Source organism: Scatophagus argus, chromosome 2, assembly GCF_020382885.2.
Source record: "Scatophagus argus isolate fScaArg1 chromosome 2, fScaArg1.pri, whole genome shotgun sequence".
Taxonomy (NCBI): domain Eukaryota; kingdom Metazoa; phylum Chordata; class Actinopteri; family Scatophagidae; genus Scatophagus; species Scatophagus argus.
Window position 1 is genome coordinate 26017110 of NC_058494.1, and position 13122 is coordinate 26030231.

The 13122-nt window shown below is 43.0% G+C and overlaps 1 protein-coding gene across 1 annotated transcript in view; it reads right to left on the reverse strand.

The window, feature by feature from the left end:
- Window positions 1-13122, reverse strand: part of LOC124053486 (titin-like) — a 55670-nt gene that overhangs the window by 718 nt on the left and 41830 nt on the right. The window contains exons 10-26 of the mRNA XM_046378685.1: window positions 12798-12892; window positions 11300-11560; window positions 10078-10168; window positions 9923-9983; window positions 9429-9598; window positions 9189-9232; window positions 5609-5965; window positions 4972-5196; window positions 4383-4742; window positions 3998-4222; window positions 3542-3886; window positions 2659-2886; window positions 2297-2554; window positions 1900-2160; window positions 1216-1297; window positions 892-952; window positions 217-413 (exon numbers count right to left, since the gene is read on the reverse strand). Of these exons, the coding sequence (XP_046234641.1) occupies window positions 217-413; window positions 892-952; window positions 1216-1297; window positions 1900-2160; window positions 2297-2554; window positions 2659-2886; window positions 3542-3886; window positions 3998-4222; window positions 4383-4742; window positions 4972-5196; window positions 5609-5965; window positions 9189-9232; window positions 9429-9598; window positions 9923-9983; window positions 10078-10168; window positions 11300-11560; window positions 12798-12892 (3321 nt within the window). The remainder of the gene's footprint in view (window positions 1-216; window positions 414-891; window positions 953-1215; window positions 1298-1899; window positions 2161-2296; window positions 2555-2658; window positions 2887-3541; window positions 3887-3997; window positions 4223-4382; window positions 4743-4971; window positions 5197-5608; window positions 5966-9188; window positions 9233-9428; window positions 9599-9922; window positions 9984-10077; window positions 10169-11299; window positions 11561-12797; window positions 12893-13122) is intronic.

The following is a 13122-nucleotide window of genomic DNA, read 5'->3' on the forward strand; positions in this document are numbered from 1 at the left end:
CACCTTGACCGCCCCCTGGTGGCTGGCTGCGGTACAGCTTATAAACCCTTCCCCCTCCATGTTAGCAGATGGGACATGAACCAAACTTAAAAGTCAAAGTAAACCTTAATTAAATTTTTGGAGACACGTCCATCTTTATTTACAGTCACTCATTTCAACCTAATGTAATTTTGCTCGTGAAGTCGGGATAATGCGCCTGTGAGAGGAGCTGCTCACCTCGGGCCTTTACTGCCTCTATTAAATTTGACGACAGCGTAATCTATGCTTTCGTCCTCTCGCTCTTGTTCGTCTCTGTGGAGTCCAGCTGGTCTGATGTTGGAGTACAGACAATCTGTGTGGTTCGTGGAGAAGTGGACGCTTGCATAGTGAAGGTCATCCTGCTGGTCATCTGGCTGCCCCCGTGTGGGTACGTACTGCACAAATAAGATTACCGTAATTTAAAGGGATGTACGATTTTTACAAAAAAGCCAAGTTGAACCAAACTTTTGAATGATAGCAATGCCGTTGTTGTTTTTGCACTGGAATATGTGAAGTTCACAGAATATCCAGAGCCTCATTACAAGTGAAACATCATCGAAAGGTTTGGAAATGAAAACTGCGCTGTACCTCATGATCAAACATATTTCACAGTCCATTAGTAACACAGAAGGCTACTGACCATGCACCACTTGAGTTTCAGATTTGGCCAGGCATTCATGCCTTTCACATGAAATCTCCCCCCTGCTTAGTCGCTCTGTCATCAATGGAACTGTCCCAGTTTTCCAAATTGACTGGATAGCAACATGACAAGCAACCAGGACAGGATCAAGGCCACAGCAAAAAGAGAAAAAGGCAAAAGACAGGAAAGCTTTTGAAAAGAGTTTTCTTTCTGGACTAACTCTTCTTCCTCACCCGTTCCCGGTTGTGTGGTTTCTCTGTGGGATCAGATGATTGATTGGGGACCCTCTTTTTTCTGGTTAGGAGAATTGGAAAATAAATGAACTCATTAAACTCTGATAGACTAAGTACTAAAACATTTTAATTTTCAGCGATTAAATTAAAGGGAAATGTCAGCTCCAAGAAACCTTGGTCTTTATTTTACAGTGTACTCTCAAAGTAAACTGCTAGTTAGGATGCGATAACCTTCAGTCTAACCCTCAAACTCTGACTGAAGCATTGGCTTGTTTTGCAGTCTGTCTGATCTCATGTGTCTTTCCTTATTGGACTACTGCTTACCTGGTTAATTTAAAAAGAAAGAAGAGTACGACAGCCAAGATGACAGCAGTGGTTATCCCAGCAGATATTGATCTCCATGCTCCTAGTGGTGATGACACGAAAACACTGGCATTTAATTAGCCTGTTGGAGGATGTTTGCCTGCATCAGCTTCACAGATAAAGTGAAGAAAAACACCTCAGTCTAAATATATGTGCTTTTGGTGACACATCTCCCCTGAGACTAATGCTTGTGCAAACTATTATTCTCCATCCTCATCCTGAGTCGAGGTCATCACCTGCCATAAATGTTTAACCTGATCAGAAACAGACCTCTGAAAAATCAAACACCGCTGCATGTCAATCGTTTTTCAAAAGAGGACTGAGGTGACTCAGAATCAGGTCTGAAACAGACCCAAAGAAAATTACATCCAATCCAAAATGCTGTCAAAGTACAGCAGCACATGTCAAGTATACAAATTAAAAGGTGACACAAATTTGGCTTCTGTGTTTAGGTCCACATACAGTATGTCATCATCATGTCATGAAGAGCTCAGTTCTCCTTGTTAACACTAAAACACATGACAGGTGTTTTCAGGCTTTGCCCATTTTCACAAGAAAAGTTTAATAGGCAAGTTCCCTTCCACCCAACCAGACGGCAGGTCATGATCAATACTGCAGTGTGTGAGCAAGTGAAGAGAAGCTTACCTGCCACAACAGTCAGATGTAAGGTGTTCCTATGACTTCCTCTTATGTTCTGGGCTTCACAGGAATAATTCCCACTGTGTTCAGCTCTGACATCAGTGATGGTGAACTTCTGTCCTGATGCTTTTGGTGAGTCTTCATTCTCCTTGTACCAGATGTAATTAGCTGCTGGGTTAGCATCACTGCTGCAGCTCAGAGTCACTGAACTGCCCTCCACTATCTCAGCAGAGGGACTCACTGACACAGAGGGAAGCTTTGGACCATCTGGAGGACAAGATTTAACAAAGATTAGCAGCAGATTTTAAGAATGTATTCATCCACACAAAGACCATTTTCAAGTCATTAAACCCTAAAAGATTTATACACTGGATGTTGTTTCTGAATACTGAATATTACTCACATTTCACATCCACAGAGATGGACTCAGACGTTGTCCTCCCCAGCTCGTTCTCAGCTGTACAGTAATACTGTCCAGAGTCAGAGGACTGGATGGACCTGAAGACAAGCTGGGATTTAAAACTGACTCCATTTCCATTAGTTTTGTACCAGGCATAATTAGCTGCTGGGTTAGCATCACTGCTGCAGCTCAGAGTCACTGAACTGCCCTCCACTATCTCAGCAGAGGGACTCACTGACACATAGGGAAGCTTTGGACCATCTGGAGGAGAAGATATTGCATGCAATGTGAGTACAGATCGATTTGTGGGCATAGTGTTACAATGCTTGGATGTTTTCTTTTATTAAACAGTGGTGCAAACTCACACACTGAGGGCAAGCTGTAAGCCTCATGACCTTTCAACGCACAAAAGACAAAGTCTCTGGGATAAAATCGGCTTTTATAAGAAGAACTTTCCTCCTTCTTGATTTCAACTCTGTTCTTGAACCAGACGTAGGAAAGACGACCAGTCGGACCACAGCTGCTCTGACACTTCAGCTCTGCCTCGGTGTAATGCTGGTGGACTCTTTTACTGGTCACCTGCACCTGGAGAGCTGGTCACATGAAACAGAACCCACAATGCCATTGGCTAACAGTAAAAACAATTTACAAATGATAATCTTCACAGTTCAGACATCAGTAACCAAAATGCTTAACAAAATGAGAGTTAAACACAAAAGCTGTCACAAGCTAAAACATATTCAGTCATTTGTTATTCTGAAACCTATTCTGTAAACTGAGGAGTTTTTTGTATTACTTTCCAATACTCTTTTAGAAAGGGTTTTTACATTATAAATACTCTCAGAGCAATAGCTAATGTACTGTCTGCTGGGCCGATGTCCCAGCTGTGACACCCTTCTGCATCTGTGGCAGTCAAGCAAAACCTTCTTAACATGTGGCTGAACATGAAACTGCCCAATTTGTTAAGTTTAGACACAAAAAGAACATGGTTTGGTCTAAGAAAAGAGCTGCGGCGTGTGTTCAGTTTCACATGGAACAAATGAGTGAGACTGTGCAAAAGCGGAGAGAAAATCACCACAGCTGTACTGAAGCTGACAAAACAGAGCAATCACACCTACAGAAGAGTGGAAAGACAACCAGATGAACTGGTAAGCACAAGATCCACAAAGTCTAATATTATCAGAAAGCAGTACAAAAACATTGTATTTAACTGTGCAGCTGTGAATATCACTTTGAGTTCATCAGTACCTGTGACAGTCAGAGTTGTAGCAGGTAAACTCCTCCCCCATTCAAAGCTTCCTGCTGTGAATGTGAAGCGATACTCAGCTGAGTCGCTCTCTCTCAGGTCACTGATTCTCAGAGTGGAGCGTCCTCCACCTTCATCAAGGACCTGAACACGACGCTGAGAGTCCAGCTGTGAGGGACTCTGCCACTGGAGATTACGTCCAGGACTGAACCACAATTTAGACCTGATGTATCTGTTGTAACTGTAGTAACTGTTGTAAGTGCAAGAAATGTCCACTGATGAGCCTTTGACAGCACAGATGCGTCTGTCAGCGTACGTCACTTTGTTGCAGTATTGACCACGAACACCTGAAAGATAAAACAATTGTGTGAACAGTCACAATGAGGGTCTCCATATTAAAACACATGGAGTCATAAGGGTCCACTAGTGTGTTAGTGAAGACTTTATAGGACACTCACACACTGGAGGAGAGGGGGAATCCTCATGTCCTGCTACAGCACAGGAATAACTGTCTGCATAACCAAAGTTTCTTGAATAAGAAGAAGATGTTTGTTTCTGAATTTTCTCTCCATTTCTGTACCAGACGAAGGAAAGATGAGCAGGTAGACGACAACTGCTGTGACACGTCAGCTTAGCCCAGGAAGAAGATGAAGATGTTGTCACCTGCACCTGCAGATCTGGATCTGTGAAGAAGACACAGCAGAGTTAGTTTAGACAAAACTGTGAACACACACAACACATTTATATCACTGTTTTCACATGATGATCGATCATTACTGACATGTTCTGTGACTTTAAATGTCCTGTGTTGGTGTGTTTACATCACTTTGAGTTCATCAGTACCTGTGACAGTCAGAGTTGTAGCAGGTAAACTCCTCCCCCATTCAAAGCTTCCTGCTGTGAATGTGAAGCGATACTCAGCTGAGTCGCTCTCTCTCAGGTCACTGATTCTCAGAGTAGAATATTGTTTCCACGTTAGGATCTGAACTCGACCTGAATACTGTGAGTCATTACTGAGGTCCTCAGGCTGTGAGGGACTCTGCCACTGGAGACTACGTCCAGGACTGAACCAGAATTTAGACCTGATACTTTCATAACTGTTGTAACTGTTGTATATGCAAGAAATGTCCACTGATGAGCCTTTGAAGGCACAGATGCGTCTGTCAGTGTACGTCACTTTGTTGCAGGATTGACCACGAACACCTGAAAGATAAAATGTTCTTCTATAACAACTTTCACTGCAGTGATACCAAGCAGCTTGTACTGTTTGCTCACAGCAGAAGTGACCCTCTGGAGCTCACTGCAGAAAGATGGTGTTAATATAGAAAGGGGAAGTGGGGGTCATGCATGTTTAAAATATGTGCAGGCGTTGATAGCACAGTAAGATGAATGTGACGCCAGATGGTGTTATGTTTTGGAAAGACTAACTCACACATTGAAGGAGAAGGAAAATCCTCATTTCCTTTAATGGCGCAGGAGTAGCTGTCTGCAGGATCAAAGTCGCCTGAGTAAATAAGTGTTTCTTCCTGAATTTTGTGTCCATTCTTGTACCAGATGTAGACAGAATTATCAGGTAGGCGGCAGCTGCTGTGACACTTCAGCGCTTCACTGGGAAACCCATAGCTGTCTGTCAAACTGACCTTCTTCACCTGCAGGTCTGGATTTGTGAAGGAACAACAGAAATCTGAATTCTGGACATACACGTGTAAATACCAAAGCACATTCACAATATCTATGCAGGAATGTTCATTTCTGCCCCTTTGAGAATCTAATGTTGAAGATACTTCCACTAAAAGCTCTCACGTCTCGTGGTCTCCATTCAGCAAACAGCTGGCTGAGTTTGGAAGCAAATAAAGGTTATTGTTTTAAGCTTTTGAGATTAGTCAGGGTATTTGATATCCTGGGATCGAGACCAGGCTCAGAAGACCATTTACATCCTCCACCAGCGATTGAGTTTCAGACAGAGGTACAACGTTCTCCCAGTGTATGTACAACTGACCCATTCATAACTAAATGTTCACTGTACTGTTGATCTTTATTATTGGGAACAAAAGAAATAGAAATTTTACCTGTGACAGACAAAGTGACTCCAGTTCTGCCAGAATATCTGCCACGAGGTTGGTTTGTTATGAACCTGAACTTGTACTCAGCTGAGTCGCTCTCTCTCAGGTCTGTGATTCTCAGAGTGCAGTCGTTGTCACCACACTGAACATCCACACGACCTGAATACTGTGGGTCTGTTGTCAGATCCACAGGTTCATTTCTGCTCATTTTAACAAACCAGGTTGCTTCCTCAACAGTGGTTTTCAGGCCATTCATCCTGGATGGGTATGTGTAGGTGCATCTCATGTCCACTGTTGATCCCCTTAAGGCACAGATCTCAGTAGGAGTGTAAGTCACTGCCCAGCCATCCTGACCCTGTACCACTGTAACACAGAGCACATCAGGAGTCACAATCAGACTCAAAACACCAAACAACACATTTTAATCATTTGCGTTCAAGCAAATGTTACTTGTGTTTCAACTTGTGCCCAATGGTGTGATGTAACTAAGAACTGCAAGCTGTAAGAGTACAAATTTGTCTTGTTTTTCACGCTGCTTTCGACTTCTACTGCTCTAAACTGCAGTGGGTAAATTGTACATTTTACTTCACTACCATTATTTTACAGTAACTTGTTACTTTACGACTTAAGATAGATGCACATAGAATATGAGGAGCTTGTGAAATATGTGCTGTTATAGATTTAACTTCTAATGTTTAAAGTCATTTTTCAGGCAAAAACATTTCACAGTTCCACCTTCACAAATGAGAGGATTTGCAGCTTTTACTCTTAATCACGTTAATAATTCCAGTTTATTTTTAAATTATTTCAATTTTGTACTGTTGGTCGGAACAAAAACAATCATTGTAAAGATATCGCTTTGGCCTCTGGGTAAACGCTGTCCCAGCAGAACTCACACTTAGCGTAACGCGACAACAAATCATTTGACACATTTCATGCAAAAGGACACACAGAGATATGTTCCTGTGTGAAACAAAAAACACCGATGTGAGAAATTCAGCTGTCGCCACAATAACATCACTCGTGCCAAAACGCGTGATCATGCAAACGTTTTAGCAAGGACCAAAAAAGCTTATTTTGAATATTTTCTGAAAGCCGTTGAAGGTCCTCGGGGTAAATGTGGATAAACGGTACCTGGCATGGAGAGAAGGAAGACAACAAATCCACCCGCTGCTGCAGTTAAGCTCTCGGCTCCTCTCATGTCTGCAGCTCAGTCGACATTAATGTACACACAAGGTGCAGTCAGAGCCATGCTCACACTTGTATCACGCTTGTACTTTCAACACAGGGGAAGTTGTTGTGAACCGTAACGTTTCTCTGTGGAGAAAACAGGCAGGGACTTCCTTCCACCTCACACTATTAATATGCATGATGCGCCAGAGGACAGTAAATGGCCAAGAAGATCACTTCTTTGTTGTTTTGCAGATGACATATCAACTTCACAATGTAATCTCTACAAGACAGAATGAGGGATCAGTTTTGTGGCCTGCTGGTACCAAACCTGCTCCCTCAACCCCCATGAAGACAAGATCACACTTCACTGCATGATTAGACACAGAAACTGCATTGACGTGGTCTTAATAATGGCTGTAAAAAGTCTTGCAGGGTGCATAATGCAGAATGGACCTTCATCACAGGTTGTGGACAGGTTGTGGCACTGATAATTTCAACCATTTTTTTTTATTTAAGCAAAACAGAACCAATTCAAATGGAACAAAGAAAAATGTGAACAGGTGCAAAACAGAATTGAAGAAATGGGCCGTAATAATACGGAGGCAAGTCAGATGGTTTTGACAAGCTGTGACGCTCACAAAAATAACAGGAAATAATGATAACATGGTGAAAACAGACCACATTCACAGAAGAGAGGAATGTACATGAAGTGGCTCTGGGCTACCATCTAGTGTCAGCACTATGAAACTACAACCAGATCATCTCATGCATATTCCTCTGCAGCACCCCGAAGTGCTTTTAAACAGCAAATTTTAATCACGTGATTAAATAAGAGGCTTAGCGACTGCTAGGTGTCAGGTGATACGGCACTGCAGAGATGAAGCACATCTGAAGCAGCAAGTCTATCTATCTATAAAATCTATCTATCTATCATGTTCACTTCAGTTTAGCCAACGTTTAGCTAATGTTGGCACAGCTGAGGCTGATGAAGTGAAAAGTGGGACAGTCACTGGAGTCATTAGGATTTATCGTGGTCACTACATGTCCCCAGAAAATAAATAAATATATAAATAAATAAGAAAAAGTGTCACCCAGCAAGACAGGGAGATCCTTTAGGTCAGGGGTCGGGAACCTTTTTGACTGAGAGAGCCATGAAAGCAAAATATTTGGAAATTTATTTCAGTGAGAGCCATATAATATATTTTGAGACTGAATTCAAAAATTCAGCCTTATTAATTTAAAAAAATGTGAGTAACTTAGGATGGGTCTTTTTTCATGTTCACGGAGAAGCGCCACAAATCCTTTGTTTTTCCCCACCATACACGGAGCACCATCGGTACACACTGAAAGAAGTTTATCCATGGGTAGATTTATTTCTTGAGCGAACGCCATGAAAGCCTTGAATAAATCCTCACCTCTTGTGGACCCTTTTAATGGCAAAACAGCAAGACTTTCTTCGCGCAGTGTGTCACCTGCAGCATATCTTGCAATCACGCTGAACTGCGACAAATGGCTTACGTCGGTTGACTCATCCAAAGCCAGAGAAAAAAAACGGCGCTGCATTAATGTCCTTCACTTGCGTTTCCTCCACCTGGTTTGCCATCATGATGGTACGATCGTGAACAGTTGTTGCCGACAGAGGCATGTCTTGTATCCGTTTGATTATCTTGTCTTTGTTCGTAAAATCATCAAAAAGTTCATTGGCTACATCCAGCATGAATGTTTTTGCGTACTCGCCGTCTGTGAATGGTTTTCCGTTCCTCACTATTGCTAACGATCCAGCAAAGCTAGCAGAGTTATAGTCACCTTGGCGGGTCCAAACACGGAGTTGCTGCTGGCTAGCTTGCACCCTGCTAAGTAGCTCTTGGCATGCCTTCTTTCTGCTGTCTCCTGCGGGGTATTTTGATGCGAAGTTAGCATGGCACACTGCAGAACCTGCTCTCTCAACAAATGCGAATTCTTCTGTCCATTCCTCTTGGAATGAACGATACTCCTCGTATTTTTTTCTTTTCGCCATCGTCTCCGTCGAAGAAGGGTTAGCTTAACGACGTAGCGGACTGATTCAAAAGTGGGCGGTTACCTGTTTACCTAGCAACGACTGACATAGGCTGTTATCACCCAATTAAAATAATGGACAGTTGCTACAGCCAACTGCAGCCCTGAACAGGACAGGAGCAGTGGAAAATCAATGGACGGATTAAAACGACTGACAATAATTTATGATTGATTTGCGAGCCAGATGTAGTCATCAAAAGAGCCACATCTGGCTCGGGAGCCATACGTTCCCGACCCCTGCTTTAGGTGGTCCAACTGACTGACAGACCAATTGACCGACTAACTTTGCTAACTCCAGGCTGATGGCTGAAAACAGACTAGAACTTCCTCTTGCATTCAGCAGTATTGTTGACTGTACTGTACAGTGCAGACGGATCCTCTCCAGATCCAGGTTCAGCGGGTCTGAGAGGGCGGGAAAAAAGGTTCACAGAATCAGGAGACTGTGGAGATAAAGTGTTAACTAAACCAAATTTCTAACAGCAACAGTAAAAATGTTAGCAAAACAAGTGAAGGAAGGTGAGTTAAAAAGTTCCAATGAAATATTTCATGATTAATTCTGTTAAATGTGTGATATTGGGATGTTGTGAGAGCTGCTCACCTCGGGGCAGCACTGGCACTGTTAAATCTGACAGCAGCGTACTCAACACGCTCGCCCTCCTCGTGTCTGCGAGCTCCAGCTGGCCTGATGTTGGAGTACAAAGGCTCAGTCTGGTTCTTGGTGAAGTGGATGCTGGCATAGTGAAGGTGATTCTCCTCTTCTGACTGATGCTGCAAAAACCAAACTACTTTTACATTATCAGCACTGACGAGCTTAGAACGTCTTCATCCAACCCAAACTTTCCCCAAACTACCAAAAAACTCTTATTCAGGATTATTTCAATGTGTTTCCGGAGCGAATCCAAGTTCAACGGCATGTTCAACGGCAAGGTTCATGTGAAGTATAGATCTAATCGTGTCCAAGAAAAGAGGAGAATGAGTGAGGACAGGAAGAGCTGGATGGACTGCGTCACAGTCAGATCAGTTTCACTTTATGACAGTGAGTGATTGAGGACCTGAAAAACCGGAGCCGAATCGTTTGACTCTCTTGCTCACCTGCTCTCTGTTGTCCAGTCTTTCTCCAGGCTGGGAGCATTGCTTCAAGGTCCTCCTTCTTCAGGTCAGGAGAAATAATTAATTTAGTTGCCAGACTGGCTGCTAAAGAAAAGCAGATTTTTAGATACGTAATGTACAGTGACGTAGAGACTCACCTTATCAGTAAGAAGACAGAAAGCCACAAGACAGCCAGGAAAACAGCCGGCGCTGCTCCACTGATGGCTGATTTCCACACTCCTGAACGAACTGGTACAACGTTTGAGCCCAAAGGCCCCACAGGGTGACAGAGTTACAGAAGAAATATTTTTATTGGTATATGAGTCATGTTCTTTTGAAATAGTACAAGAACTTTGGTCCTCATAAGGGTAAGAACAGTCTTCCTGTGAGATCCCAAGCTGTCCCTGGCCAGCTGGGTGACTTTACTCTTGGCGGTGTCCAGGGTTTGTCCCATGACCTTCCCTCAGTCAGACGTACCAGCCTACAACTGGCTCAAGACGCCCTGACATCACCTCCTCTACAGCTCTCTCCGTTGTTGAGCTCATACGGTGGGGCAGCCAATGTGAAGAAATCTCAAACTGACAGTTTGAGGAGTCACAGTCAGATATTTTTCTGATCTTGAGATTTGCTTTTCCCACCTGTTTGTCAGGTCTGTGAGTGAGCGACTGAAATATCCCCAGACTCCCTTAAGAATCAAGTCGCTTCGATTCTTGTTAAGCCAGCAGAAACTTATTAACTTAAACTTAACTTAACTTAAAATATCAAACTTTGCAAAAGTCACAAAGGCAAATTTTAAATTAAATTCTAAACCACAGTTACTGTGCCCGTCTGTCTGCTAAGTTACTGTGTGTCTAGCAGCTGTTTGAACACACACCGCTTCGACCAATAAAGGCTGCTGTCTTGTCGCTCGAGAGGAAAGTCCCTAGACTTCCTCAAAAAGTCGCTCGGTTTGGTGAGTCAGGACAAACAGCACAGACTTTGTGAAGCGCTGTCCATGACTCAGTTCTTAATTATTTGGACCATCTTGCAAATTTGACAAATCTTATACATCAAGTTATTTCTTTCTTTGTGTCAAAATGTGTTGCTTCGTCTCAGGGTTTTGAAGCCTACTGAGAGGGGAAGTGAGATGCACTGGATCTATCTATCCAACTATCTATGATCGACATCATGTGATGTGATGTGACTGGGTTTAGAAAATGATTTGTGTCTTTCAAAATTTAGGTATCAGTTCCCAGTGTGTACCACAGTCTCAGGCAATAGCCTGAACTGTACTGTACTTTTGGTAATGACTATCATGCACTTCACAGATCTCCAGTCACATTACATCAGACACATTATAACATGTTATGTGTTCATACTACAGTGAACTGAAGAACTCACTTCCTGTAACAGTCAGATGCAAAGTGGAGTTACGATGTCCTCTTATGTTCTGGGCTTCACAGGAATAATTCCCACTGTGTTCAGCTCTGACATCAGTGATGGTGAAGTTCTGTCCTGATGCTTTTGGTGAGTCTTCATTCTCCTTGTACCAGGTGTAATTAGCTGCTGGGTTAGCATCACTGCTGCAGCTCAGAGTCACTGAACTGCCCTCCACTATCTCAGCAGAGGGACTCACTGACACAGAGGGAAGCTTTGGACCATCTGGAGGAGATAAATGATTTGATTTGACTCAAACTGTTGCTTTGTGTGTCAGCATTTTAGACTGAATGTGGTCTGACAAATGGATGTGAGACGTTGGAGTGAATGTGAAGCAAGAAGAGCTGAAGAAAGTGGACCTAAACAGTAAAACTTCTCATTCTGCTTCTTCTCCTGCAAAGGCTGAACACATTCAGGATGTTTGTTGTTTTTAAACAAACTGTTTCACTCACATTTCACATCAACAGAGATGGACTCAGACGTCATCCTCCCCAGCTCGTTCTCAGCTGTACAGTAATACCGTCCAGAGTCAGAGGACTGGATGGACCTGAAGACAAGCTGGGATTTAAAACTGACTCCATTTCCATTAGTTTTGTACCAGGTGTAATTAGCTGCTGGGTTAGCATCACTGCTGCAGCTCAGAGTCACTGAACTGCCCTCCACTATCTCAGCAGAGGGACTCACTGACACAGAGGGAAGCTTTGGACCATCTGGAGGAGAAGATTTGAAAGTTTATTGTCCTAGAAAACAAGACAACGACCTGCCAGGAGGAACATCAAAGGAGGTGGAGAAGAAAACGTGTGCTTAGTTCATCTATTGTGTGGTTGTCCTGGAGGTTCCCAGTTTGTTCAGGTAAAAGCTGTTTTGTCGATCACTTGAACCCAAAGCATTCAGTGAATCTTTTGGCACATTTGAAACGTACCAGTAAGGACAGGAAAGACATTTTGCTTGGCTTTCAGCTCACTAAATATGCTTAATATGTATTCCATTACTGTAAGGAAATAAGAACTTTTTCATGTATGATTTCAAATGACTTTTGTATCATAAGAACAAAATGTGACATACACTGGACATCTAAGAACAGAGATGAAGAGTTGATCTGTCCATGTTGGTTCCCAGCTTTGCAGAAGTAGTTCCCTCTGTCCTCTGAGCTGATGGAGCTGAAGCCATAGGAGCCTGATGATCCCTCAGGCAGTTTTTGGTTCTCCTTGTACCAGATGTATTCAGCTGCTGGGTTAGCATCACTGCTGCAGTTCAGAGTCACTGAACTGCCCTCCACTATCTCAGCAGAGGGACTCACTGACACAGAGGGAAGCTTTGGACCATCTGGAGGACAAGATTTAACAAAGATTAGCAGCAGATTTTAAGAATGTATTCATCCACACAAAGACCATTTTCAAGTCATTAAACCCTAAAAGATTTATACACTGGATGTTGTTTCTGAATACTGAATATTACTCACATTTCACATCCACAGAGATGGACTCAGACGTCGTCCTCCCCAGCTCGTTCTCAGCTGTACAGTAATACTGTCCAGAGTCAGAGGACTGGATGGAGCTGAAGACAAGCTGGGATTCAACACTGACTTCATTTCCATTAGTTTTGTACCAGGTGTAATTAGCTGCTGGGTTAGCATCACTGCTGCAGCTCAGAGTCACTGAACTGCCCTTCACTATCTCAGCAGAGGGACTCGCTGACACAGAGGGAAGCTTTGGACCATCTGGAGGAGAACACATAAACACATTTAACTTTTAATTTCACTTTGTGTGTTTACTGCTGGGGTCCAC